General features: G+C 36.7%; 4 protein-coding genes and 1 long non-coding RNA gene across 7 annotated transcripts; 3 read left to right on the plus strand and 2 right to left on the minus strand.

The window, feature by feature from the left end:
• Positions 1,368 to 5,446, plus strand: LOC109705854 (protein TIFY 6a). Its single transcript, XM_020226638.1, has 7 exons — positions 1,368 to 1,740; positions 2,917 to 3,122; positions 3,219 to 3,502; positions 3,596 to 3,680; positions 3,769 to 4,126; positions 4,321 to 4,378; positions 4,973 to 5,446. The coding sequence occupies exons 1-7, from the start codon at positions 1,656 to 1,658 to the stop codon at positions 5,169 to 5,171; spliced, it is 1,275 nt and encodes a 424-aa protein (XP_020082227.1). The 5' UTR covers positions 1,368 to 1,655; the 3' UTR covers positions 5,172 to 5,446.
• Positions 6,404 to 11,194, plus strand: LOC109706546 (TPR repeat-containing thioredoxin TDX). 3 transcript variants are annotated; one of them, XM_020227462.1, is made up of 12 exons: positions 6,404 to 6,601; positions 6,761 to 6,917; positions 7,092 to 7,268; positions 7,365 to 7,452; positions 7,561 to 7,641; positions 7,816 to 7,880; positions 7,990 to 8,130; positions 8,252 to 8,368; positions 8,445 to 8,495; positions 8,626 to 8,671; positions 8,965 to 9,291; positions 9,816 to 11,194. In XM_020227462.1, the coding sequence occupies exons 1-12, from the start codon at positions 6,492 to 6,494 to the stop codon at positions 9,866 to 9,868; spliced, it is 1,413 nt and encodes a 470-aa protein (XP_020083051.1). In that variant the 5' UTR covers positions 6,404 to 6,491; the 3' UTR covers positions 9,869 to 11,194. The 3 variants fall into 3 exon arrangements, with proteins under 3 accessions (XP_020083051.1, XP_020083052.1, XP_020083053.1); XM_020227463.1 differs by having other exon boundaries at positions 6,406 to 6,601; positions 6,761 to 6,794; XM_020227464.1 differs by lacking the exon at positions 6,761 to 6,917 and having other exon boundaries at positions 6,472 to 6,601.
• On the minus strand, positions 9,891 to 11,005 carry LOC109728071 (ABC transporter G family member 1-like). Its single transcript, XM_020258358.1, has 2 exons — positions 9,939 to 11,005; positions 9,891 to 9,894 (listed from the first exon to the last, which is right to left on the minus strand). Exons 1-2 carry the CDS (start codon positions 11,003 to 11,005, stop codon positions 9,891 to 9,893), a joined length of 1,071 nt encoding a protein of 356 aa, XP_020113947.1.
• LOC109706548 lies at positions 11,195 to 13,084 on the plus strand. The gene is made up of 2 exons (XR_002215229.1): positions 11,195 to 11,748; positions 11,885 to 13,084. It is a non-coding gene; the product is annotated as an uncharacterized LOC109706548 (long non-coding RNA).
• On the minus strand, positions 13,714 to 17,116 carry LOC109706547 (ADP-ribosylation factor-like protein 8c). Its single transcript, XM_020227465.1, has 6 exons — positions 16,961 to 17,116; positions 15,566 to 15,647; positions 15,457 to 15,489; positions 15,241 to 15,362; positions 14,232 to 14,393; positions 13,714 to 14,091 (listed from the first exon to the last, which is right to left on the minus strand). The coding sequence occupies exons 1-6, from the start codon at positions 17,104 to 17,106 to the stop codon at positions 13,974 to 13,976; spliced, it is 663 nt and encodes a 220-aa protein (XP_020083054.1). The 5' UTR covers positions 17,107 to 17,116; the 3' UTR covers positions 13,714 to 13,973.

Below are 25,998 nucleotides of genomic sequence, written 5' to 3' on the forward strand. Positions count from 1 at the left end.
TATATATATATATATATATATAGCTGTACTGGGCTATTATTAGTAGCAAAATTTTATTGTTGCTATCAGTTTTTTAGCCTTTGGATCAACTCTTTTCATTATTTCTAACCATTAGATTAAATACTATAACCCAGTGGTGATCACTCAACCCTAGAGGGACCACTCAACTCTAACCGACTAATATCATCCTGACCATACAATTTTTTATCCAAGGGTTAAAAACTTGATAGCAAAAAGAACATTTTACTATTAATAGTATTCCAGCCTAATTATATATATATATATATATATATATAAAGACAACATGATATAATATTATTATATAAATAAGTATCAAACCAATTTATTGAAAGATAAATTTACTAATATTTTAAAATGTCAAAATATATTTTACTGACGCTTATCATAAGTGTCGATATATACGTGATAACTCTTTATTTGCAGGCATTTTGCCGACGCTTTCAAATGTGATAATAGACTTTTTTGAAACGCTCTTAAGCACCGTTAAATAAATGTCAAAAATATAATCTTAAATATTAATATCCTCGTAGAATAAAGCCTCTCAGATATTGCTATGAACCAAAATTGTTATGTAGCGAGCTCACAGTATTATTTTAACCTTAAAAATTTTGCAAATAAAATCCAACTAAAAAAATATTGACTGTGTCAATATATAATAGATTCTAATACCTTGTAGGCTACTCAATGCGTTACTCTTTTGGCGATGGGTAAGTTTAGTAAAAGCAGGTTCCGATCTCCACCATCCGCATGATATTAGTAAAAATAGTTAAATGAGTAATTAAATATCCCTCCCCCACAATTCAAAATCAACTCCGTGAGTCATTAAATTAATTAATCTCATAATTACCTTAATCACACACACCCCCCGGGCCCCACTGGCTTAATTAATGATAATCAATTGTTATCCCCGCAGCATTCACCACGTGAAACCCATCGAAACCCGCGCGCCCGCGCCGCGATCGGACGGTCCACAATGCCCCTCTCCAAATCGCCGAGGAATCGCCGATTGGTCGCCCCGCGCGGCGCGGACACGTGTCGAAACGCGGGGGGCATGGCGCGCGCGGCCCCACGTGCGCGCGAGCGTGGAATTCGTGTGCCCCACGTTGGCGGTTAGAATCGGCGTGACGGACGAGCCGGTAAATCGGCAGGTGCTGCACCCGGTGGGGCCCGCCCTAATCCGACGGCTCAGATTCATCTCACGTGGGCCCCGCCCCGCGGAGCAATAATAGCCACCGATTGGGAGTCGGTTTCTTTTGGCGTGCTTTTTCTACGCGGTTATATAATAAAATAATATATATATATATATATAATATAATATAATATAATAATAACACCAATTCATAAATAAAAAAATAAAAAAAATAACTCGATAAAACGAAAAGAAAATGGGGGCTTTGTGTTTGGGGTTTATTATTCGTGGAGAGAGGGGAAGAGGAGTAGAAGAGGGCGAAGAGTAGGGTTAGCGAAGAGGAAGGGGAAAGAGGAGAGGGGGACCTTGTAGGTGTATTTTGGGAAGGGCCTTTTCTCTGTTTCTTTTTCTTTTTTTCCTTGTTGTTCTCCTTTCGTGAGGAGTAGGGGCTTTTTGACAAGGGAATTAGGCCTCGTAGGCGAAGTATTTTGAAGGTTTGTAGGGGATGGAGCGGGATTTTTTGGGAATAAATGGGAAGGAATCGGCGCCGTCGGTGAAGGATGATGGAAGAGTCGCTCGGCAAGATCCAGGTAAATAGGTGTTTTTTTTTTTTTTTCCTCTCATTTTTGTTGATTAATTATCGTTCCCGAATTGCTAATTCGTTTGATTTAATTAAATTTGTTGTTAGAAATTTTTTTGAATCAATTTTTAGGGTGTTCTTGGTGAAAAAGATTGTTGCTTTAATTAAATTTGTGGTAACTTCACCTAGATTTCGTATAGGTTCCGTTTTTATCCTTTCCCCTGATTTATTTCCTTATAAAGGGTCTGTGTCTACAGAGTATTTTTCTTTAGGGTTTGTTGGCGCAGCAGCTTTTGTTCGTTTCCCAAAATGCCCCTGGTTAATTTATTCCGATGAAGAAACGTGATGTTTGTTGTGGTAGCAGTTTACATTTTTTATTTTTTCCCCCTGCAATTTGAAGTGAGATCGCTTTATATGTTTCTTATTGTAGATTTGTTGCCTTTTATAGTTGATGTGCTACCACGAATATGATGTTTGTTAGCGTCATATATTTGTTCTGACTTTTATGCAATTGCTTGTAATGGTAGAGATTGGGAATTAGGTTTGGTATATCTTTCTATTACAAGGCCTGTACTGTATCCAAAATCATGTCTTATTTTATTTTTTTTGTTTGCAGTATATTTGGTATGTTTTTGTTGTTATGCAATTCCTTAGCCAAGGTTAAGAAGATTCGATGAAAATCGGAGGAAAGAGTCCTTTAGAGAAAAGGGCTAACGATTCTCTCTTGGATAGAAGGATTTTTTTGTGAATTCTTTGTATTTGTTGCGTAATTTTGATTTAATTTTGGTTTCGCATGTATCCGTCGTTCATTTTCAGTCAGAATATTGAAATCAACAATTATTGTATCTTTTGAACATTGTACAGTTTGAATTTTTTTTTTTTTGTTTTTAATCTTGTACTTCTCTCATTAATTTACTCAAGTCAATGAAAGAGAATTTTCTTAAATGTTGTGTTATTACATCGCGTCGTTTAATATGAGACGTAGAGTTAATGTTTGTTGTGGATTAATGGTATATATATTTTGACTTATTGTATTTGGCTCTTTGATTGTTGGAAATTTCTCTGACCATGTGGAAGAATCAGATTCAAGTTATCTTTTCCCATGTTTCGCATATTATTTGGTGACAATTTACACACGTCTGTACTATTGTCTGCTTCTGATTCGTATATCTCTCTTGTACTTCAGCCGTCTTTGGAGGTTCGGCCATACAGTGGCCTTTCTCGAGCAAGGTCTCTCCTGTGCCTGCATTCATGCCTTTCAGAGCCGCCCAAGAACAACAACCGAAAAAGCATGTATTTGATCAGTTCCCCTCATCTGGGTTTCAGCCTATATCCACAGTCGATGCCTTTGAGGCGGCCAATCAGAAGTCCTCCCCTGTATTGGTTCCTCAGGTCTGCATAGATCACCAACTAGTTGAGCTCTTTTCCATTTTTCTTTCGTCGATCAAAAATATCAAACTGATTGAGCTACATCTCTTGAGCTTACAGAAAGCCTTCGGAATGGATAGACATGGCATGCAACAATATTTATATGCTTATCAACATCAAGGCAGTGACTCTCTTGGTGCTTCCGCTCACCAAATGAATCGTGCTAAAGCGTTTCCTGTTGTCTCTCATCATCCCATCCCCGTCGGCAGCCCTTTCTTCAAGCTTCAGAGCTCGACAGATTCACCTAATATCACTGTTACACCATTAAAGCAGCAACCTTTTGGAGGAGGAACTACTGTGAACGCCCCTGTGGCGGGTTCTGTTGTTGGGACCTTAGCTCCAAGGTATACACAGTACTGAGATTTCATTTGGTAGAATTCTGTGATGATTTTTTGATGAAACCGACATTAATATAAAACTGGTTTCTTTTTGAAAAGGAACATGCCTAAGTCATCTCTGGCGCAACTGACCATCTTTTATGCTGGTGTTGTCAATGTGTTTGACAACGTCCCGCTGGATAAGGTATGACTTGTTTGTATTGAATGAAGTATCGGAATAATGGATGAGGTATAGATTGTGAGCTGTTGTTGATTGGAGTTGCTTTCTACAGGCGCAAGAACTTATGTTATTTGCAAGCAAGGCATCTAACACTACTGCAGTTTCTGCGAGTCCTAAATCGGATCCTGTGATACCTGCTGCAGTGAAATTAGTGGATTCCGAGGGGTTAAATACGAAACAGCCACCGACCCAGAAGCGAAGTCATGTTGCACCACTTAACTCGAGCCTGTCGAGTCCAGTATCTGTGGCATCACAAGGTGGGTCTCTCTCTAAGAGTGCTTCTAGCTCCAATGATGATTCTATCAGGCCTAAGTCTGCAGGCCCATTGCCTCCCAGCAAGCAGAATGAAACTTCGACCACTCTCCCTCCTGCACTAGGTGCTACAACTGCTGCAACTATCATGACAAGAGGTATTTGTTGCACTATGGCTTTCTTATACCATTTTCTCCCCTTTTCACAGTTACCTTGCAAATTTATCTAGGTGGAGCAAGGAAACTATTGTCGATCTCTGCTTTTCTTCTCCTTTTTTTCCAATATAATTTATCTAACAGCCTTTGGAATGTGAGTGGACTGACTGAATTGGTGGTGGGTTATTTGACTGCAGCTGTTCCGCAGGCTCGAAAAGCATCCCTTGCTCGATTCTTGGAGAAACGCAAGGAAAGGTAGGAGTTTCTTGCATTCTGAAAAGCTCTCTCTTTTGTATCTAGCGCCTTAACTGGAATGTCAATAAAACATCTGTTGATGAGTATGGCCATAATTTACCAGTGATATTGTGAATATGAACCAGGAGGATATCAAATTGCTTAATTTTAAATTGGCTGGTTTACTGGGGGGAAAATTTTAAAAATAAAAATTTAAAACAAATGTGTGGCGAAATTAGCAGGGGCATGCACACGCATATGCACACGCCTGCATGCCATAATGTGTGCATGCGCACACGCGCACACACAGTTATGTCTGTGTCTCTGCTTGTGATTCAGAGGTTTCACAGAACATGTGAAACTTTTATTTTGAGAGATACAAAGAAGCCAAGAAGCTGGTACACGAAAAGCTTGATTAGATAGTTGTAAAGTTTTTCTGGTATCCTTTCTTCTAGCAGTATATTGATAGTTATTTCCTGCTCTCTGAGTCGAGAAAGATAATTTTTTGGCTTAATTTTGATAGAAAAGATTTCGGTCTGTCAATATGGTTCGAAGGGTTCATCCACACTTTTGTGTGTAGAAGAAGCTGATCATTCTCTTCCTCATCCTTTGCAGGATGACCAATGCAGTGCCTTATGCTTGCGCCAAGAAACCCTCAGAGAATGCTGATGGATTTGAGAATAGCGTTATGCCTAGCAAATCTTCGTCGACTGATATCACTCTATCAAGCAATTGCGAGGAGTCATGGAATTTGGCCCAAGCCAAGAACAGCAGTCACAGTGCGGATTCCCCAAGTACTAGGTTAGAGATTTAATTGTTGTCTATATACATATTCCATTAGCCCCTCATATTAAATGAAACCGAAGTTTGGCCAATATTTCGCCGACATTCTCAACTGGGCTCTTTAAATATTGGATTAGCTATTTTGTCATAGTATGTATGTATCGTTGGGCAGATCTTTTATATAAATGAATGTTATGTAGCATTCCAACCGCTAACAAGCGTACTGTTCTGTTCTGTAACACAACGATTATTTTTGTCCTCCATTTTCATATTGTATTGCAGTAATAGTATTTAATTGTTCCGTTATTCTACTGTCGCTCTACTTTCCGTGATGACACTGGTGGTGCTCCGCCGAGGTGACAACCGATCCTTATCCTCTTTGTTAAGCAGTTCATAGAACGAGCGAAAACTACTTTTCTTTTCTTTATTTTCTTGTGCCGAGGCATCTCTATTTTGCTGCTTGTTTCAAATGGATGATGTGTAGCTTCTCTTTCTGTTACTCCGGGGTACGCTTTTCAAATTTGACTTTTGATTTTGGGCTTTTGTTGCCTTGGATCAATTGAAAATGTTTGTCCACAATTTATGCACACACCTTTGAGGGCTACCAAAGAGGTTGCAATGCATATTGCAGGGACCGTAATTCTGTCTCATCAATGAAATAATGTCGCATTCACCTGAGTAAATCATAACCTGCACATAACTATGAATTCCAAGGCCACGATATTCTAAAAATGGTTTTTTTTTTTTTTTTTTTTTTTTTTTTTTTTTTTGGCGAGTAGGGATGATCTGAAAATGTTGGGAACCAGGTTTGTAACGTGACTGTGAATTAATGTGTAATAAGCTTTTTCCAGAACCTTGGGCTTTACTGAAGTTTTTGATGTTTGGAGTCTGATCACGCAATTTTTTTAAAAAATTTATTCAGAGAAGGAAAGCGAACTATCGGATCTCGAATATCAATCAAGCACGTAGACAAGTGCATCGGGCACGGTCATTGATTACACAATATTAATATTTCAACTAAAAATTTCTTTTCGACTTGCAAAACACCTTAGGTGGCAAGAGTATCCATAATAAAACCATACGTGAAAGTTCAATTAATTGTTTTATTTTTTCATTTTCCTTCTACTTTTGATCATAAAATTTAGTGCGAACACAAACCCGACTCGCCGAGCCGAAACCCGGCCACCCGACCCCGTAAACCCAATAACACCAACTCGACCCGCACCAAACCTAACAATAATAATAATAATAATAATAATAATAATAATAATAATAATCTCTGCACTCAGCGGTTTAACCCGCCGCCGTCGTTCCGCAGGTAGGAAGACGGAGAGGCGCTGCTGCAGCGGAGATGGAGGCGCAGAAAGTGGAGCAGCTGCAGGCCTTCGTGGCCTACTGCCGATCCAACCCCTCCGCCCTCCACCACCCCTCCCTCTCCTTCTTCACGGACTACCTCCACAGGTTCCCCCCCTTTTTTTCACTATTCTTTTTTCACTTCCTTTTCCCTCCCTCTCTCTCTCTCTCCATCTCTCTCTCTAATTAATTCATTAATTAAATTAATTAATTCATTAATTAATCAATTGGATCCTCGGTTTTTTGCAAAAAAAAAAAAAAACACAGCCTCGGCGCTCGGATTCCCCCCGACCCTACACCGGTGAGTGCTTCTTCCTCGCTTTGCTCGGGGCTTATTGCTGGTGTCCATGTGACTCGGTTGGTTGGTTCCCATTTGAGTCTCCCTATACGATGCCTGCTTCTTGTCTTTAATCGTGATCTTAAGATACTTAAAATGATGTTTAAAACATGGCGTGTAAAATTACATTTTTATTAGTTCTAGGTCGCAAGAAAGATGCGACTAGTTTCTGCTCCTCCTTTCATTTCACAGGCCCAGCGTTTTTGCTGATACGTAGCTGTGTACTACTTAGTGGATCTTCGTTTTCGATCGATTTTGCAGGGCCACATGAAAATGGAAAGCGACAGCGGCACCGCGGCGGCTGAAGAAGATTACGTTGGCGAAAAATTCGACCGGGCTGCCGAGAGCGCCGGCGACGAGGACGAGATTGTGGAGTCAGATTTAGAATTGGATGGCGGCGAACTGGTGGTACCCGACGACGACGATCCTCCCCAGAAGGTTTTTTATTGACAAAATTGAATCCAAAGAACGGCGGCTCAACTGATAATGATCTCATTCAGTTAATATAGAATTATGCTTTTCTTTCCCTTTTAGATGGGGGATCCTTCTGTTGCAGTTTCTGACGAGAGCCGCGATGCTGCTCAGGCGTGCAAAGCAAAAGCGATCGATGCCGTATCTGAAGGCAGGGCGGTTTTAATTTTTCTTTTTAAAAAAATTTGTCTTGCAGATCGCCATTTTCTACTTGTATACTTCAGCAAATATGTTTAGAATTAAACATTGTGGATAATAGGTAAATTGGATGAAGCTGTTGAGCATCTGAGTGAGGCTATCTTGCTTAATCCAACTTCAGCTATCCTCTATGCAACCAGAGGTAACATTCTTTAATAATTTCACTCGATTAATTTGAATACATTTCATTTTAACCTCCGTGCCCGCTACTCTGTAGAGCCTGAAAAGATGGCAAAAAAAATGAGAAAGAAGCTGTGCCGCAGCATATCATTTGCGTCATATTCATCTCTCTGTAATCATCTGTATTTCTTTGCAGCAAGTGTTTTTGTGAAGCTGAAGAAACCTAATGCAGCTATTCGAGATGCAGATGAAGCGCTGCAGGTGTTGATCGCAAAAATATGTCATCGTTCATATTTAGTGGGTTATTATTATTACATTGAAATGGTGTTAAATTTGTAGATCTTGTTTGCTAATTAAATTTTCTGCATAGATAAATCCCGACTCTGCGAAAGGATATAAATCACGAGGGATGGCGAAAGCTATGTTGGGACGGTGGGAAGAGGCTGCTAAGGACCTGCACTTGGCATCGAAGTTGGACTTTGATGAAGAAATAGATTCAGTGCTTAAAAAGGTGGTACTAAGTTCTCAAAGTGATTCAAGCTTCTTCTTTTTTTCTTTTTTTTTTTCTTTTTATAATAAAACAATCTGTATGTATACAGACTTATCGAATGGTTGTACATTGCAATCTGCAGGTTGAGCCAAACGTGCAGAAAATTGAGGCCCATCGCAGAAAATATGAACGCTTGAGGAAAGAGAGGGAGATGAAGAAGGCTCAACTTGAAAGGCAACGAAGGCGTGCTGAGGCAGAGGTATAATCGTAATCAGAAAATTCCTCGCCTTGAAAGTTTTTGTTTGATTTGGTAATGTAAGCTAACTTTGTCTCAGGCTGCATATGAGAGGGCAAAAAAGGAGCAAACTGCGAGAAGTAAAGCTTCTGTAAGTTTTCCATTGGTCTTGGTCTCGCACAATTTTGCTGAACCCACTCTTTCCTATCTAGTTAAGGACTTAAAATACTCTAGTAAGAAACATACTGCAGTATTGATGAACCCATTGCTCCTATCAATAGGATCCCGAGGTTAATGATCCTGCTGCCGCCGCTGCTTTACAAGATGGTATGGTTGATTTTCTTGTCCCTTCTCACTTTAAAGTTTCCTTTTTGTTCTGAGCACTTATTAAATCCTTGTTATGTAATTCAAGCATAATTTTTAGATTGTTATTAAATAGTGATATCTGCTGAATCTTTATGCCATTATATCTGCCATCTGTAGACTCTTTAGGCGGCGATTTAGATGTTACCAAGGTTATTATTTCCACGTATCATATATTCTGATACCTCGTCTTATTTGAAGTAATTCTATTGTGAGATTATGAAGCGTCTACACATCTCATATGCTTCGGTTGGCAGGAAATGTTATCAGCATCCACTCATCAAGTGAACTGGAAACTAAGTTCAGGGCTGCATCGAACTTGTCTAGACTGGTCATCCTATATTTCACAGCGACATGGTGTGGGCCTTGCCGCTTCATGGCACCGCTCTACAAAAGTCTAGCAGAAAAGCACCCAAGAATCGTGTTTCTGAAAGTTGATATAGATGAATTAGGCGATGTTGCTCATCGCTGGAACGTCAACAGCGTGCCAACATTCTTCTTTGTGAAAAATGGCAAAGAGATCGACAAGGTTGTCGGTGCTGATAAGAATGGCCTTGAGAGGAAGATTGCTCTTCATGCTGGAGGTATATGAGCGATTGATCTATATCATGCTTTTTTTACTGTGTCTATATTTATACAGTCTAAAAAGGTGTTTATGTGCTGCTCGAGCGGGTATACTTGATGTGGTACAAATTCTAATCGAGTTTTCTGTGTACTGTAAAGACAGATTTTGTTTGGTTTGACTTTTAAAATTTGCAGTTTATGAAGGGCAGGTTCTCTATAATGAATGTGATTATGCGGTTATGTGCCCTTGCTTATATGACCTGATGAGAGCATATTATCGTCTTTTCATGATGTAAATTTTTAACTGAGAGCATAGAGTTTCTGCAGCTCTGATGCGAACGAAAGCTCTGGCATTGAATTATAGCAGCAAATACGACACTTTGACCAATTGTTACCAAACATTTCTCTTTTGTAAATGTGCCGTACAATTAATTTGCTTGATGAACATCGATAGAAGATTACAGTAACTGATAAACTATGAATTTGATAACTCGAAGTGGAGTAAAGTAATCCTTACTTTCATTTCCTCTCGTTCTTGGAGTAGAATCTGAGAACCAGGTAGAAGAAGAGCCTGTAGAGCACGCCCCAGGCGAGTAATATGGCAACGTCGGTCCACACGCTACCTGAGTGTATGTCCATGGTGGTGAGCACGTCCTGCCCGATCAACGGGCATGTTGAGTTGAGCTGCTGGTGAAGATCGCTAATCTTAAGATCTCCTAGCGGCCCTGGCGAGAGGTCGCTGAAGCTGCCGAAGTAGCAGCGTCCGCCCTTGAACTCGTTTGTGAGCAGCGCCTCGAACGGGTACTTGATTGCTGACAAGTAGTGCAGCCACTGCCAGTACTTGGGGATCTGCGACCGCTTCAGGAAGAAGCCACACGTCAGGAAGAAGAGCGCGGTGGTGGCAATCACGACAGCATAGCCCGTGATGTAACTTGGCACCAGCGCGCTCACAAGCATCACGTAGCCATTGGTGGTGATCAGTGAGGCGTAGAGTATGATCCAGAAGTAGAGCACCCTGCTTTTCAGGTGAAGCATGAGGTTGGTTATGATTGCAAATGTGAAGCCCTGGACCGCGAAGAACGGAAGGTAGACGAGGAGCGAGGAGACGACGTAGGAGGACGCACGGTACGCATTGTGTGATGTCTCACGGATGAAGATGAAGCGTTCTTGGATGAATGTTGGTACCGCGTCGTTGGAAGAGAAGAAGACAAGGCAGACAGAGAAGATGTAGAAGTTGAGAAGGCGGTTGATTGTGGTGAAGTCATCATTGCCAAGGCGGTGGAAGAGAGTGGAGAGGATTACCCCCATGACAGTCAGCACGATCTCGCGGGACAGGAACAGCTCCGGCGTGCGCATCACGTTCAGCGCCGTGCGCCATGACAGCACCGCCACCTCACGCAGCCACGGGTTTGCAAACTTTGGCGCGCCGTCGGACGGGTCGTCGAGCGGCTCTATCTCGTTGTAGTCATGCTGGTCAAAAATCGGTGTTGGCGTGTTGAAGACCGGGGTGTCAGGGGACTGAGGGTAAGGGACCGGCGGGGTGGTGATATGCCGGGTTTGGTAGTAGTTGGCGACCGGTGTCTTGGCAGGAGTGCGGCCGGGTGTTTGAGCTGGCGTCCAAGAGGGCCGGCGGTGTGGCGTGCGGGTGACGCCGTGGTAGAGCCAAACAGAGAAGTCTTTGTAGAAATGAGAGGCCAATCTTGGATTATATGCTCCATTCACCGAGGGAGTCATCTGTACCCTTCTCTCAAGAGAATTATCGAAGCCACCGTCATCATCGTCATCATCGTCGTAATCATACGACTCGTGATCAGAAGTCCCGTTGGCTGCTGCCGGGGTCGTGCTGCCAACAGAGAACTGGGTGCTGTTGAGGCAGATTTGGCGGGGAAGGGTGGATTTACTGAAAGGAGCTCTCAGTGTCTTGCTGGTAGGTAACTAATGGCTCGAGCCCGAGGGTCGACTCGTCATACTCCTTGATGACATCAAGGAGGTATTCGATGCTGTTCTCGCCATCCGGGACTTGCCGGCCGAACCCAGCCAGGTGGGCTGGGAGGGCAGTTGGGCTTCCCTGGTAAATCAATCTTCCTCTGGACGAAATTTTAGAAGACATTTAACTAGACCATTAAAGTTGGATCTCTGACGAAGAAAAAGATGGGGCAAAAAAACATCTCACAATAATCAGAAATCAGATGTCTCGAAAGTGCTTTAGCTGGCTCGAAAGTGTACCTTGCAAGGATGATGAGTCGGTCGAGGAGCATCTGAATCCGAAAAGAAGGCTGGTGGATTGTCATTAGCACAATACTCCCTCCCTTAGCAATGTCCTTCACCTTCTCCACAACACTATAAGCACTGGTTGAGTCGAGGCCCGAAGTGGGCTCATCGAGGAACAGCAACGACGGTTTATGAATGATGTCTATCCCAATCGACACCCTCCGCCGCTCGCCGCCTGATACGCCTCGCCGTCCTTCGTCTCCAATGTAAGTTTGAGCAGTCGACTGTTAGGAGATTCAGAATACTCGTTAATTAGTTTGTACTGTATGATGGCTAAGAGGTTTTAAACTTTTTGAGAACAAAATCAAATTCTGAGACCAAATTTCTAGCTGATCTCAACAGGAAAAAGTTAGCGCTCTTAATGTTTGGATGAATGGTGTGATCGAGAAAAAGACCAGAGAAATCTCCGTAAACCTGCAAACCAAGCTGTTCGAGGAGCTCCCACACTCGCTGCTTCTTTTCGTGCTGAGAAAGCGAAGGTGATAGCCTGACTTCGGCGGCGAACATGAACGTCTCGAACACCGTCAGCATGGGGAAGAGTTGATCATCCTGCATCACATATGATGACACCTTCTTCATGTAGCTGGTTGTGACCTGATGATGAATATTTACCCATGAAATTCTATTGCAATGTATCTCCCTTCTCTAATGAACCATTTCAGGGGTTCTAGAGAACAACAATTTTAATATCTCAAATTCGACAAAAGAGCGACCATGATTTCGGACTAACCGGTCGTCCATCGATGCTGACCGATCCTTCGAGGCTCCCCTTTGCAATCCTACCCGCCAGTGCATCGAGAAACGTGGATTTTCCGGCGCCACTGGGGCCGAGAATGGCGGTGACTTGCCTACGGAGTGCTTGGCCCGAGATGTCATTAAGGAGATAGGCCGCCTTCTTGATCTTCACACCATCTTTCTTCTGCTTCTTGATGATACTGTAAGATAAGTTCTGAAACTCTAACCCCTGGCCCGGGTGCAGCAGCACCTTCTCCGCCGCGGCCGCCGCTTGTTGGTTCGTCGGCTTCTCCTGGTCGAGAAGGCTCTCTAGGCTTCTGTTGGTGTCTGCGCGGCGAAGCGGTATCTCCGCTGTCCTTCGGCTGCCCATTATTTTGCAGAATTTGGGTCCAAATTGCAGGGTTTCTGTTTTCTGTTTGGATTTAAAGAAGAGCAGAGTTTTATTGTCATTTATGAGGAGATTGTGAAGGCGATTTGTTTGATGGGTTAATGGAAAAAGAGCATTGGAAGTATGGAAAGAAACAAGGCTGGTGGAGCTGTCTCTTTGTGTTCTTTGGAGTTTGATGTTGACCCAGCTTTGTTATTGCAGGAGAGATTTGGTGTTTGTTCTTTCGTTGGAATAGAGAGGGAAATGTAATGTGTATTATATATAGTGTGCCAATGTTTGTGACATTAGAGTAACTACAACCATTTATAACCAAAAGAGCATTAGTCCAATTACATACCTAGCGGAAGAACATAATGTAATAGTAACTCTTTTGTCGCAAATTAACACTAATATAATTCATCTTGAGCCCACCTGTAAAATTCTTTATGTTCCACCATTATTCTGAGTAGTAGAACCCTCACAGGTTGTGTTAAAACACCTGAAATGAATGCATGATTTAGCTTCTTAATACCTCTTTAGAAGGCCTCTCAAATGCTCAAGTGGAAAGCTGAAATGATATTCTACACTTTTCACTGCAGCATCGAAACTAAAGAGGTCGTGAAAAAAAAAAAAAAAAAATGATAGACAACTTTGTATATCCAAAAATGAGACCTCCAATCTCACACCCAATCATCCAGGATTTAGATAGAAGATTCGCACCCTCGTTTTGGGAAAACAGGTAGCATTGATCAGAAAAAATTGTTACTGCTGCTTCCAGCAGCAGTACTAAAACACCACAGAGTAATGCACATTTGCGTGAGCTTCAGAATTGTATTTGGATCATACATTTGGAAAGCAGATTTCATGCGGAAAACCTTCCTACATTCAACTCTCCTGTACCACTCTGTTACGCTTCTTGATAAGAAATGTCTCTCTGCAGTGCCCTGCTTCTTGTTTAGTTTTTTAAATTTTACTTGCCCATTTTGAATAGGATATTTCCTGGTTGCATCAACAAAGACTCGAAAACATAGCAAAGGCCACATCACGACGGAGAATGAGCGAAGAGATCTTTCGACAGTACAAAAGTAAAATAACTGATAGACTAAAATAACTGTACAAAATAGTAAGTGACACTAGATTTAGTACAATGTTACGGAAGTCTCAGCACACAAGAGTTACCACTCTTTACTGAACTCCCAGGATATGCAACAAATGCGCCACGGTAGATTTCTCTTGCGATCATATAATGTAAAGCAGTCTGAAACCACATTCATCCACTTTCACCTCAGTTTGCCGCAAGATATCAGCAGCTTTTGCGACAATCTTTTCTTATTTTGCTGTTCTTGAGTGCTTGATAAGCCAGTCGATGACAACATCTATGTTGATGGAATCCTTGCACGAGATCATATAACAGCAAACCTCCCGGTCGTTTATAAACTCTAGACCTCTGCATTCACATCAACAGTGAAATATTAGTAAACAATGTTTAAATATCTAAACACAAAATTGAGGAAAGATAGCCAATATTTTCTTTTGCAATTGATTCTACACAAGGTAACAGTAAAAAATATTGTGAGCCAAACTCACAGTTGATCAACTAATGCTTGCTTGGAAAGAGCTTCTGATTTGTCAATCTTATTCCCGAGGACAAGCAAAGGAATCCCTTTCAAGGATGGCTTTGTCAGCAGGTCATGCAATTCGGCTTTGGCTATAGGAACGCTATCCCTGTCAGCAGCATCTACTACGTACCTGCCATGATTAAAGAATGTTAATGGGAACTAACATCTGATACCAGATATGAACTTCATGACTTAAGATCTTACTAATAGACAAGTTCTAAAGATGTGATTCATCATACAATCAAATTCAAGATGAAAAGAGCCTCCAAGTTTCAGAACATGACCCATTTGTCTCTTCTAAGTTCAAAATGCAGGATATCTAAGCTGTTTTGTTCGTTTGTTATAGTACACAGAGGATGCAAGGGTTCGTTGATTCATTAACAGATGAACAAACTACAAAGCAAATAACGAATAAACATCTCTCTATTTCTGCACCAATAACAGCTATACACTTACCTTTATGAACAATGTACCAGTAACAACTCAGAATATCTTAAGTAGATAACAGTTAGCAAGAAAAAACTCATCCTGATTTTTCTGATGTTCATAAAGTGTGAAATGAATATATAAACTGAGAGAGATAAAAACAAAAGAGTCACCCAGTAACTAATCCTCTTTTACATCTTCAACAGTTAGATATATTGCCACGATTTGGATCTTTACTGTTGACATCTTGTTACCTTCATCCGCTTAGTCATCCAAGTGCAAATGACAGGACAACTAATTTAAATTCACATGACCTTAGATGCATATACATCTGCTTCCTTTTTTTTCTCCCCTACTGTCAAAAATAAGCAGCCAATCCACAATTAAAAGTGCGTTTATTACCTAGAAAGAACAAGAATCTCCAAAATATTCAAACTTGATCTTCTAACGAACTGATCATGCATGTTCTGACCCTTAGAATCCGTGGTCAATAATTATTTGACTGAAAACAGGTAAAAGAAATCTTGTGATAAAGAGTTGATGAGAAATACAGTATTGCAGAAACTCCACGACAGTAACGCTCCCACATAGTACGAAATCTTCGTTGTCCTCCAAGATCCCACAGTTTTATGGTCACATTTCCTTTTGTAACTTTACGCATATTAAAACCCACCTAGGCATGGGAGTAGATAATGTTAGTTCATGATATCTAATACATCAAATAATACTATATAAGAACAATAAACATTTTGAGGTAATGAACATACAGTTGGAATCATGTCCTCACTGTAGCCACCAGTCTGCAGGATTAAGAAGCGCCAATAAGAACCATGAAGGCAAGAAATCCAACAAAAATAAGATCAGAGATATACTCACTGCAATGGCATTAACCAGAGATGTCTTTCCGGCATTTTGAAGGCCAATTAGGGAGAGTTCCATTTCCTGTTTAAAGAACAAACTGAAATGCACATTGATTAATAGTAAGAAAGAATTGAGATCACAGAAAGTAGAACTGTGCGACACAAAAAGTTTCAAACTAGGAAATCGATTATTAGAGTAAAAACTAAAGAAATTTTGGTATTACATCATTTAAAGCATTAACATTGCATGGATCAATTAAAAAAAGGCGATGTAAGAATAAGATATCGTGGGTACATAAACTCAAAAATTATTTTTCATTAGGAGCATCTTGTTAAATGTTCCATAAGACAGTAGTCAAAGCCTAAATTAAGACAAATGGGTAGCCTTTGCAATTTACTAAATCCCACAGTTTTGGGCAGACCAACCAAGGCAACGAGTTTCATATGTCTGGTCAAACGAGCTCTCTCACACGATCAAGTTTTAATCAGATTTGGACGGACAATACAAAAGGAAGGGAGGACCAAAAGACTCAATCAAGGGTTTAGATTACATTCTATCTTTCTTATTATAATAGTTCCTCCCCACTAGTTTGAAGCAGTTGAGGCCCGCATATATAAATGAGTTGAGGATAAGGTCTCCTCATCTCCACCTGATTCGAATTCACAAAAACTATTTTCAGCCAACCAAGCACTCTGCCACCTACAGAGTACATATAGTAGAAATAGATTAACCGCCAAGGCTCCGCAAGTCGGAAAATTAAGATGGTAGTGCACTGCAATTGTAGAAAAAAAAGCTTGGCATTATTATCAAAATAATGGGATTGTCCTGTGCCCTGGCCATGAAAAGAGAAGGTCTTGAATACTTACCTTGGATCAAACACCAAAGCATTTGGGCTTAGTACATAAGCCTTAGCAAACTCAACAATTATTACTCAGAACGATGCCAAATTAATAATTGCAGATAATTTATGTGAATAGATAGAAAACAAGTCCAGCTTATCATGTTGTTAATCTCAACATTTTCTTTCTGCAAAATTAGGGTTTTTTATAACTATTCTATGAGGTAAAAAAAAAATTCAACAATTCCGCAGGATCTAAGAATCCTAAAAGTCACGTGACCAAACATTAGCCTTTACATCCCATCACTTGACATTCAAAAAGATACCCCGATTCATTAAAAAAGGAAAAAATTAATTATTCCTATAAAGAAGCAATTGAAAAAAAAAAAAAATCATAATTTTTTTAAAAAGAAGAAAACCTAAGAAACCATTCTAGTGGTGTTGCGCTCATCAAATCTAACTAGTACATATAGCCCTAAAACGATCCGATTCTTGACACAACCCTGCTGTTCGCGATCTCCAATTAGAAACAATTTCAAGCCCTAGCGGATTGTAGAGGGAAAGCGGAGTACCTTCGAAGCCAATTGAGGAAAGATTCCCAGATCCCCATCTCGATCAGGGGGACAAGCGGCGTCGAACGAAACCCTAGCTCGTAGATCTGTCCCGAAGAAGAAGAAGATAACAGCGAAGTTTGGGTTCTCGATTTGTATTCTTTCATTTTATCCGCTGGGTTTTTTTTAATTAATTAAAATTAAAATTTTGTTCAATTATTTGACTGGTACACGAAAAGCATCCGAGCGCATACCGGGCCGGGCCGGACCCGGACCGGATCGGTCTGAATTGGCCTTTTCTTATTATTGACTTAAATCTTTGGGCCGAGCGGGTCGGGTCGGACGGATCGGACCAGATTTGAATCACCTTGTTCATGAAAGCATCGTAAACTTTCCAATTATTTTTATTTAATAGTATTAACGGAATCTTTTTTACTGTACACATATTAATGGACCTCTTTTGATAACCACGTTTTGTTGACTTGTTTATTGGTCGAGCTTAGCGTTAGGGTTGTAGGCCCTTTGTGGGCTATAATATCGGTCCGTGATTGCCCTCTTTCGAGACGGTTTTTGGTCCTTATTTCTTTATTGGATTTGAGCCCGCTAACCTGCAAAGCAGAAAAGGCCCGAAACGGAGCTCTAAAATGCTTTTGAAAATTTTTTTTTTTTAAAAAAAAAATTCTAAAACAGCAAAGTTGCGACATTTGACAAATGCATGCATGTTCAAATCCATTCACTCATCATCCACCACCAACTCCTACTTTATTTCTCCATGCAGAAAAAGGGGAGGCAAATCCTTTCCCACTTCTCCGTGTAGGTGCGCAATCATTGTAACATTTGAACATTACTTTCCTAACCCAAAATGAAACTAAGAGGAAAAAAAAAAAAAAAAAAAAAAAAAAGGAAAAGGAAGATCGGTTGTTTTAGTGACATGCTTCATTGTTTCAATTATGAAAGAACTGGACTAGAGTACTATTAATAGCATCTTGTTTTATTAAATTTTTCGATTCTTAAATAAAGAGATGTGCTGATAGAATGATAATGATCCCTTAGGGTTTAGTGGGTGATTGTTAGAATAGTATAATCTAGGATATGAAAATGGACAAAGAGATAGATCTAACGGCGAAAAATTTAGTAACAACAAGTGCGCTTGGTGCTATTGATAATATTACAGTCGGACTCCTTCTAAAAAATATATATAAAAAAAGAAAAGGTAAATCAGAAGGCCCTAAATTAAGCTATAGTAGGAGTATGTGTATATATATACATACACTGGTTTTCATCTCAGCTTTTTGGATAACGAGTATAGTTGTTAGGTCATTGCTATTAGGTCGGCTACATGATTTAAGGCCTTTTGGAGTTGTTGGGCAAACATGCATGTTCTTATTTAGCTTTATTATAGGGTGGCTTTTTTTTTTCCCTTGTTTTTGCATTAGAAGAACTAACTAGGAGCTTTTGTTTCCGAGGCTCGAGATCTCATATATCTTTGCTTTTTGTTGTAGAAGAAGTTTTAAAGTCTCTTTTTTTTTTCTTTATCAAACACTCTACTGAAATTTGCTGTAGTTCGAAACAGAAGTAGAAGCATGTCAAACAGGAGCCTAGCTATTCGGCCTGCGTTTAGTTTTGTTTCCAAATGCGGCCATTTTAGATTTGTATTAGAATATTTTAAAAACGTAGAAATCTCGACCTTTTTATTGCTGTAAAATCAGATTCTAAGTCTCTAAAATAGCTGATTGAATTTAATTTTCCAATTCTACCACAAATAGAAATTATTGGAGGAGTTTTAATTTTAATCCCTTTTTTATAGCACTTAGTCAAATTGTGCATCATTAAACAATACTCTAGTCTAATAAAGCCAAACAGGCTCTTAATGTACAACTTGAAGCGGTAGCTAGAACAAATCTATAGCTATCTATTAATCTCCAAAAGAAATGTTACGTGGCTGTGTTTTATTTACTTTTGGGCATCATATTGCGAAACCAATCCTTCGCCTTCCTTCCACCCATAATGTCTAATTAACGCGTCCACTTATCTTAACCCCAATTTAAACCGTAAACCGTAATAACCAACGCAAAAGATCCAACCCTTCGTCTTCCCTCCGCACATAAGGTCTAACTAATGGTCCGCCTAGCTTAATCCTAATCTAAATAGTAAACTAGAAACCCACGCAAAAACCCTCTTCTCTTCTTCTCTACTTTCTCTTCCTCCTCCATGAGCTCCGAATTAAGATCGAGCACGTGCTGTGGATGGAGGATGAGTTTGTATGCTGCGTGGCTGAGCTTGGCGCTGCTATCTTCATCAAATCGAGCCTTCTTCTAAATTTTATGAGTTCTTTTAAAAGATTTATATATTCTTTATATTGTAGCGTTAAAATTTCTTAGGTAGTTTTATTCAATTTTTTTAATTTTTTTTATTTGCTTAATATTCGAATTGATGTGTTTGTTGTGTTTAAGGTTTATTACTTTTTCCTTTTCTATCCTTTATTTTTTTATATTTTTTTTCGAAAGTAAAATTCTGTATTATATTTGCTGTATTATGTTGTATTAGGTTGTATATCTTTTTGTCTTTTAAAAATTTATTGTATAATTTTTCATATGCTTACTTTTTTTTCTACTTTTATAACTCTTTTTATTAATTGATGTAAGAATATTTACAAAATTAGATTGATATATGATCTAAAAAAATCTTCATTTTCTTGAAGGGATAAATATCATAGCTTATATAGAAAATGAAAGAATAAATATATAACTTATACAAAAAAAAGTTTAAACCTAATGTTAGTTTTTATTGAATTTTTTTTATCTAAATCTCTCCCAAATAGTATGTCACTTTTCGGCGCAATAGGTTGATATATTAATTATCTTTCTATGAGTATTTTGTTACTAATCGGCTTCAGCAGATTAATATACTTTCACAAAAAACCAGTATGTTTGGACCATTTTGATTTAAAAAAAAAAATTTTGATATATTAGTTAGATATTAAATTTATTTTAATAGTATCTACCTGTCGCAATATGCGGGTTATTACACTAGTAACAACATTAAAGTAGTTGCACTTTCAAAGAGAGAAAACTGTAGACGATTACGAAAAAAAAAAAGAAAAAAAGAAAAAAAGAAAAAAAAGAGAACTCGATTACGAAAAAAAAAAAGAAAAAAAGAAAAAAAAGAGAACTCGATAGCGAAGTTTAGTAAATTTTCTCCATGAATAATTAAACATCCTAAGCACTCCAGTAGAAGATGGTGATTTTATCCGTTGTTCAATTACAGAAATTTTAAACCGTTAAATATCAACGATGAAAATTGAATCCAAAACATCATAAAATGAAGGAATTTAGAGTTAGCCTTAAACTCATGTTACCTAAAAAATCGATCTAGCAAGAAACAGATTAGAAATATATATTAACAATCACATGCCATCTAATTTTTTCTGTCGACCATTCATATTTTTCATCTCCCTATTCTATGGTTTGAAATTTCTAAACTCCATGGTTGCCATTTAATTCTGAAAAGAACTGGGTTAAATTTTCTTGTAGAAAAATCAGCTTCTCAACTTACAACTTTTCTGCTTTTTCCTTTTTTTAAAAAAAAAATTTAAAACTATTATATTTAAATGACATTGACTATGCTTTTTCACCGGTCAAAATGTTGCATCTTAGTCGGAGTATATTTTTCTACTCTATGTATATTCAAATAGTAGAAAGGAAAAAAGCGGCCGTTTTAACTATAAGAAAATAGTTGAAAGAGAAACTATTTGAATCTTTTTGTAAAGCACTTCAATTTCAACTCTCTATAATTAAGAATTATTATTACGGCGGCGAGACCATTTTGACACTTAATTATAATATTTCTTACCGCGTATTTCTATCAGTAATATAATGCTCATTGTAAAGTTTATATATATATAATATATATATATATATATATATATATAGAGTGAGGCTACTATGCTATCGGAAGCACGAGCCTTCCGTGCTTCCAGCTCGTTTTCGATGTTGCGACTTTCGAATCGTCGATCGGCTCTGTTAAACTTGATCTAGAGTATTTGAAGTACCTAGAAAATAAATTTGAAGTACCTAGATCAAGTTTAACGGAGCCGATCGACGATTCGAAAGTCGCAACATCGAAAACGAGCTGGAAGCACGGAAGCTCCGTGCTTCCGATAGCATAGTAGCGCTCACTCTCTCTCTCTCTCTCTCTCTCTCTCTCTATATATATATATATATAGAAGTTGAGGTTACTATATTTTTATGAGTATAGACCTTTTTGTACTCATAAATTTTTAACTGTTAATTAATGGGATGTGTGGTTAGAATGATGGTGGTCCCCACTTAAAATGATAGTGGTCCCCTAGGGTTGAGTAGGTAGTTGGTTAAATAGTATGATCTAACGGATGAAAAAGATTAATGGAATAAATCTAAGAGCCGAAAACTTATGAGTATAAGGAAGCCAATATTCATAAAAATATAGTAGCCGGACTCTATATATATATAGAGGTTAGGATTACTATACTTTTATGAGTATAGAGCCTTTCGTACTCATAAGTTGTTTTCAATGATGAAACTTTCGAATCACGATCCACTCCGTTAAATATGATCTAGAGTATTTGAAANAATTTCTAGAAAATAAATTTCGTAATTTTTCGAAATCATAATAAAATTTATCAAGCGGGTATAAAATGAACGGTCAAAATCGAACGACGTCTTAAAAAAGGATGATTGGATCCTTCAATTTAAGATCGAAGTTATTGATCTTTATATATGTAGTGAATAGAATTTTCTATCAAATATTCAACTGATTTCGATTCTTTTATATTGTTAAACTAGCAAATCTCTAATACCGGCCGTTAAAAATTGTCAATTTTGTGACCTTTTGATCGTAAGGTAAATGATGTCGAAAAATTATAAAATTTGATTTTTAAAGGTTTTAAATGCTCTAGATAACGTTTAACGGTGTGGATCGTCGATTCGCTAGAAAATAAATTTCGTAAATTTTCGAAATCATAATAAAGTCCATCAAGTGGGCATAAAATGAACGGTCTAAATCGAACGACGTCCTAAAAAATGATGATCGGATCCTTGAATTCAAGATCGGAGTTATTAATCTTTATCTATGTAGTGAATAGAATTTTCTATCAAAAATTCAACAAATTTCGATTTTTTTACACCGTTAAACTAGCAAGTATTCCATACCGGCTGTTAAAAATTATCAAATTTGTGACCTATTGATCATAAGATAAATGATGTCAAAAATTTATAAAATTTGATTTCTAAAAGTTTTAAATGATGTAAATAACGTTTAATAGTGTGGATCGTCGATTCGGAAGCTCTATCATCAAAAATAATTTATGAGTACCAGAGCGATCATACTCATAATAGCGCACCCTATATATATATATACTACCTAATCTTGAGTAGAATGCTTTACCTACTCTTGATATCCCTTTTAATGAACAATAATAATTAATACCATAAAAGCGATAAAGATCTCAATACAAATTACTAGGTGGTGGAGGTGCAGCTCGTTGTTCTCGAGCTAGTTCATGTTTAGCTCGAAATGAGCTCAAAATCGAATCACTCATCTAGTAAACAAGCGGAACACGAGGTGAATTTTTCAGCTTATTTAATAAATGAGCCGAACACGAGTTGGGATCAGCTCGCTTATGTTCAGTTCAATAACAGCTCGAATACATATATTTTATATTTATATAATTTATTTAATTTATATTTTTATATATAAATAAATAATTATATATAATATATTTATTTATTATTTAATTTTAAATAAAAAAATTATAAAGCCGAGCTCAATTAAAAAAAAATTTATTTCTATGTAAAGTTTGAACCATTAAATCAAAATCTAATGAGTAAAATTTTATAAATTTATTTGTTATATATATTCAATCTAATTTATTTAACTTATTGTTCGTTGGTCAGCTCGTGAGCCGGCTCGCGTCCTTAACCGCAGATTATCCGTGAAACTTTAGAAACAAATTAAATTCATCTTAAATAATTATTTTGTGGCATAATGTATTGTACGTACTGATCATATTCAAAATGATTCTCAATGAAAAGCACTACTCAACTAAGAAAAGGACTAGATAAGAAGGTGTGGAGGGGAAACTCGAATAGATAGAAAATGACTGTCATAGAAAAATGCTGAGTAGCCATTAATTACGCAAGGATCAGATCATNTTTTTTTTTTGAGAGATAGGTAGCACGCTACCCGTTTCGTTTATTTTATTTAAAAATAAACTTAGCTGGAAATGTGAATCAACTAGGATTCGAATTTTGGATCTCGAGTACCAGCCACCAAACCCTTTACCACTTGTTTTAGAGATGGTCGATAGCAAATTGGATTTTACTGTGGTGCTAGTGCTACTAGTCTACTACTACTCATTTCCTTCTTAGGACAACACCAACTTTACCTTTGGAGTTTGTAATTCATTTTTTTTCCGTTTATCTTTATTTGAGAGGGAGTAAGCAAGTTATTCATTTTATTTATTTGTTAGACAGAAACTTAGCTGAAAATATAAAATAATTAAATTTTAAACTTAATATATATTTCAGATATCAATCGTCAAATTTTTTACAGACGATCGGTCAGTGTTTATAATTTAAGGTTGGGAAATCAAAAGGGTGCAACACGGACGAACAACATAATAAAAACAATAAAAAATTATACTGCTGAAAGCCTTTTAAAATGTTATTTTTATATATTATTAATATATTCTGAACTATAACGTAAAAGACTTTAATTGGTTTAAAAGCATTATATAAATTTTCTAGCGCATCAATAACTCAGAATAATATTTTGGAATGGAAGATTAAACTATTATTCAAGCGAAAAATTGTTCTATTTGAAGTCTCATGTTCAGATGTATGTTATATACACCCAACATGGTGTGCGATTAGTGAGGAGTATAAGTATCAATTTATGTAGTTTTTTAAAATTTTAGTTTTTATTTGGCTTTTTTATTTTGATTGCCTTCAATGTTTTCCGAAGCCGCGTTGCCTCAACCCTTGTAGCTAAATTCATCTGCTAAATGAATGAAGCGAATAGCGTGCTACCTTTATCTCAAAAAAAAAAAAAAAACATGGTGTACGATTGGATTCTAAACCTCCTTAGTTCCCCATAGCTTACGAGTATATTCTTAGGCTGCGTTTGGTTGGAGGGATATCCCAGAACAAGGCGGGATATCCCTCCAAACACAATGCATTTTGGAACAACCGGGTTGTTTCCGGCTTAACGGGTTGTTCCGGGAACAACCCGGTAAGCTTGTTCTCCCTAAAAGGGAGAACAAGCCGGAACAAGAGATTTGGGCTCTTTTTTTTTTTTTTTTTTTTTTCTGGCCTTATATTTTTATACTTTGATTGTTAATTAATAAATAAAGTTAAAATGAATCTCAAATATTATAAATAAATAATTAACATAAATTTAATTTTTATGATAATTAATTTATACTTAAATTTATTATATAATATAAATAATCTAATTTGATAATATATTTTATTTTTATTAAGTTTTAATCATTTAATATTAATATTAATTATTTTATTTTAATATTAATTATTCATAATAACATAATTATTTTTTCAATATATTATATATATAATATTAACTTATTGAAATTTATACTTAAATTTTTATGATAATATTATTTATACTAAATTTTTATTATAAATAATAAATTAATTAAAATTTTGAATAATATATGTTTTTTGTATTTTAATTAAAGTTTATCATTTATATATAATATTTGAATTATGTTTATTTGTATATTAAGTATTCATATAGGCATAACACATTTATATGATTCATATTAATATACTTAGATATACATATAACTAGTTAATATATACGCCTATATATACAGGAATAATAGCAAATAATTAGCAGTATACTCATTATACATATATATACATATATATACTATAATAGTCATGATATATATAATAGTATACCATATATATATTTATCTATACCATACTATATAATAGATATAATTATTATATAATATTGTATTGAAACATTTATACTAAATTTTTATGATAATATATTTATACTTAAATTTTATTATATAATATAAATTAATTAAATTTGATATATTTTTTATTTTATTAAACTCTATCATTTATACTTTAATATTTAATTATATATATATTTTTTATTTGTATTAAAATTTATACTAATTATTAATTAAAAATATAGGGATATTGTTAGTATTATACTTTATTCATTAATATATTATGAATAAATTATAGAAAATAAATTATTACATAAAATAAATTATTATATATAATAAAATAATATATATTATTTTAAATTAGATTCTTACATAAAATATTATATTATAAATTACTATATGAAATAATTTTATAAATAATTTTATATAAAATATACTAATATAAATTAATCATTTTATTTTTAAAAATATATTTAGACGTTGTTCTAGACTTTTTATCCAAACGCTATTAAGGATATCCTCTAGAATATCCTCGAATGCATCCAAACACAAATTTACAATTGTTCTATCTTGTACCGGAATATCCCCTGTTCTCGGGAACAACAAAAGTTGTTCTCCAAAATTTAGTTCTCCAACCAAATGCAGCCTATAAGTAAACCCACTATTGATAGTTTTAGAGTAGTTCCCACCATTTTCTATCAAACTAATGTTTTAGCTCACAACAAATTAAATTTGTAAAAATTACAAGTTTATGCATAGATTTAAGATTTTACAAGTAGTTAAATTCTTTTTTGCAATGTACAAAATAAATGCTTGCTAAGCTTTTTCCTTGTATGCCATTGCTTTTGTCTCATTGCTTTTGTCTCACGTAATACCTCAGTTTTCTATGGTGATAGTGATCGATCTTCTGGGCAATACCACTGATGCTTAACACGACTAAAACACGGCCATAAAGTAGCTGAGGAATGTGACATATCCACGGTACGTTTGGATCGACGAATTTCTAAATCCAACGTAATTCAAGTGTAGTGATATTTAAATTTTTCTAAAGTGAAGTTTTTTTTTTATTATTTGTTTTGATATAATTCGTATAGTT

This window comes from Ananas comosus, linkage group 2 (assembly GCF_001540865.1).
Source record: "Ananas comosus cultivar F153 linkage group 2, ASM154086v1, whole genome shotgun sequence".
Taxonomy (NCBI): domain Eukaryota; kingdom Viridiplantae; phylum Streptophyta; class Magnoliopsida; order Poales; family Bromeliaceae; genus Ananas; species Ananas comosus.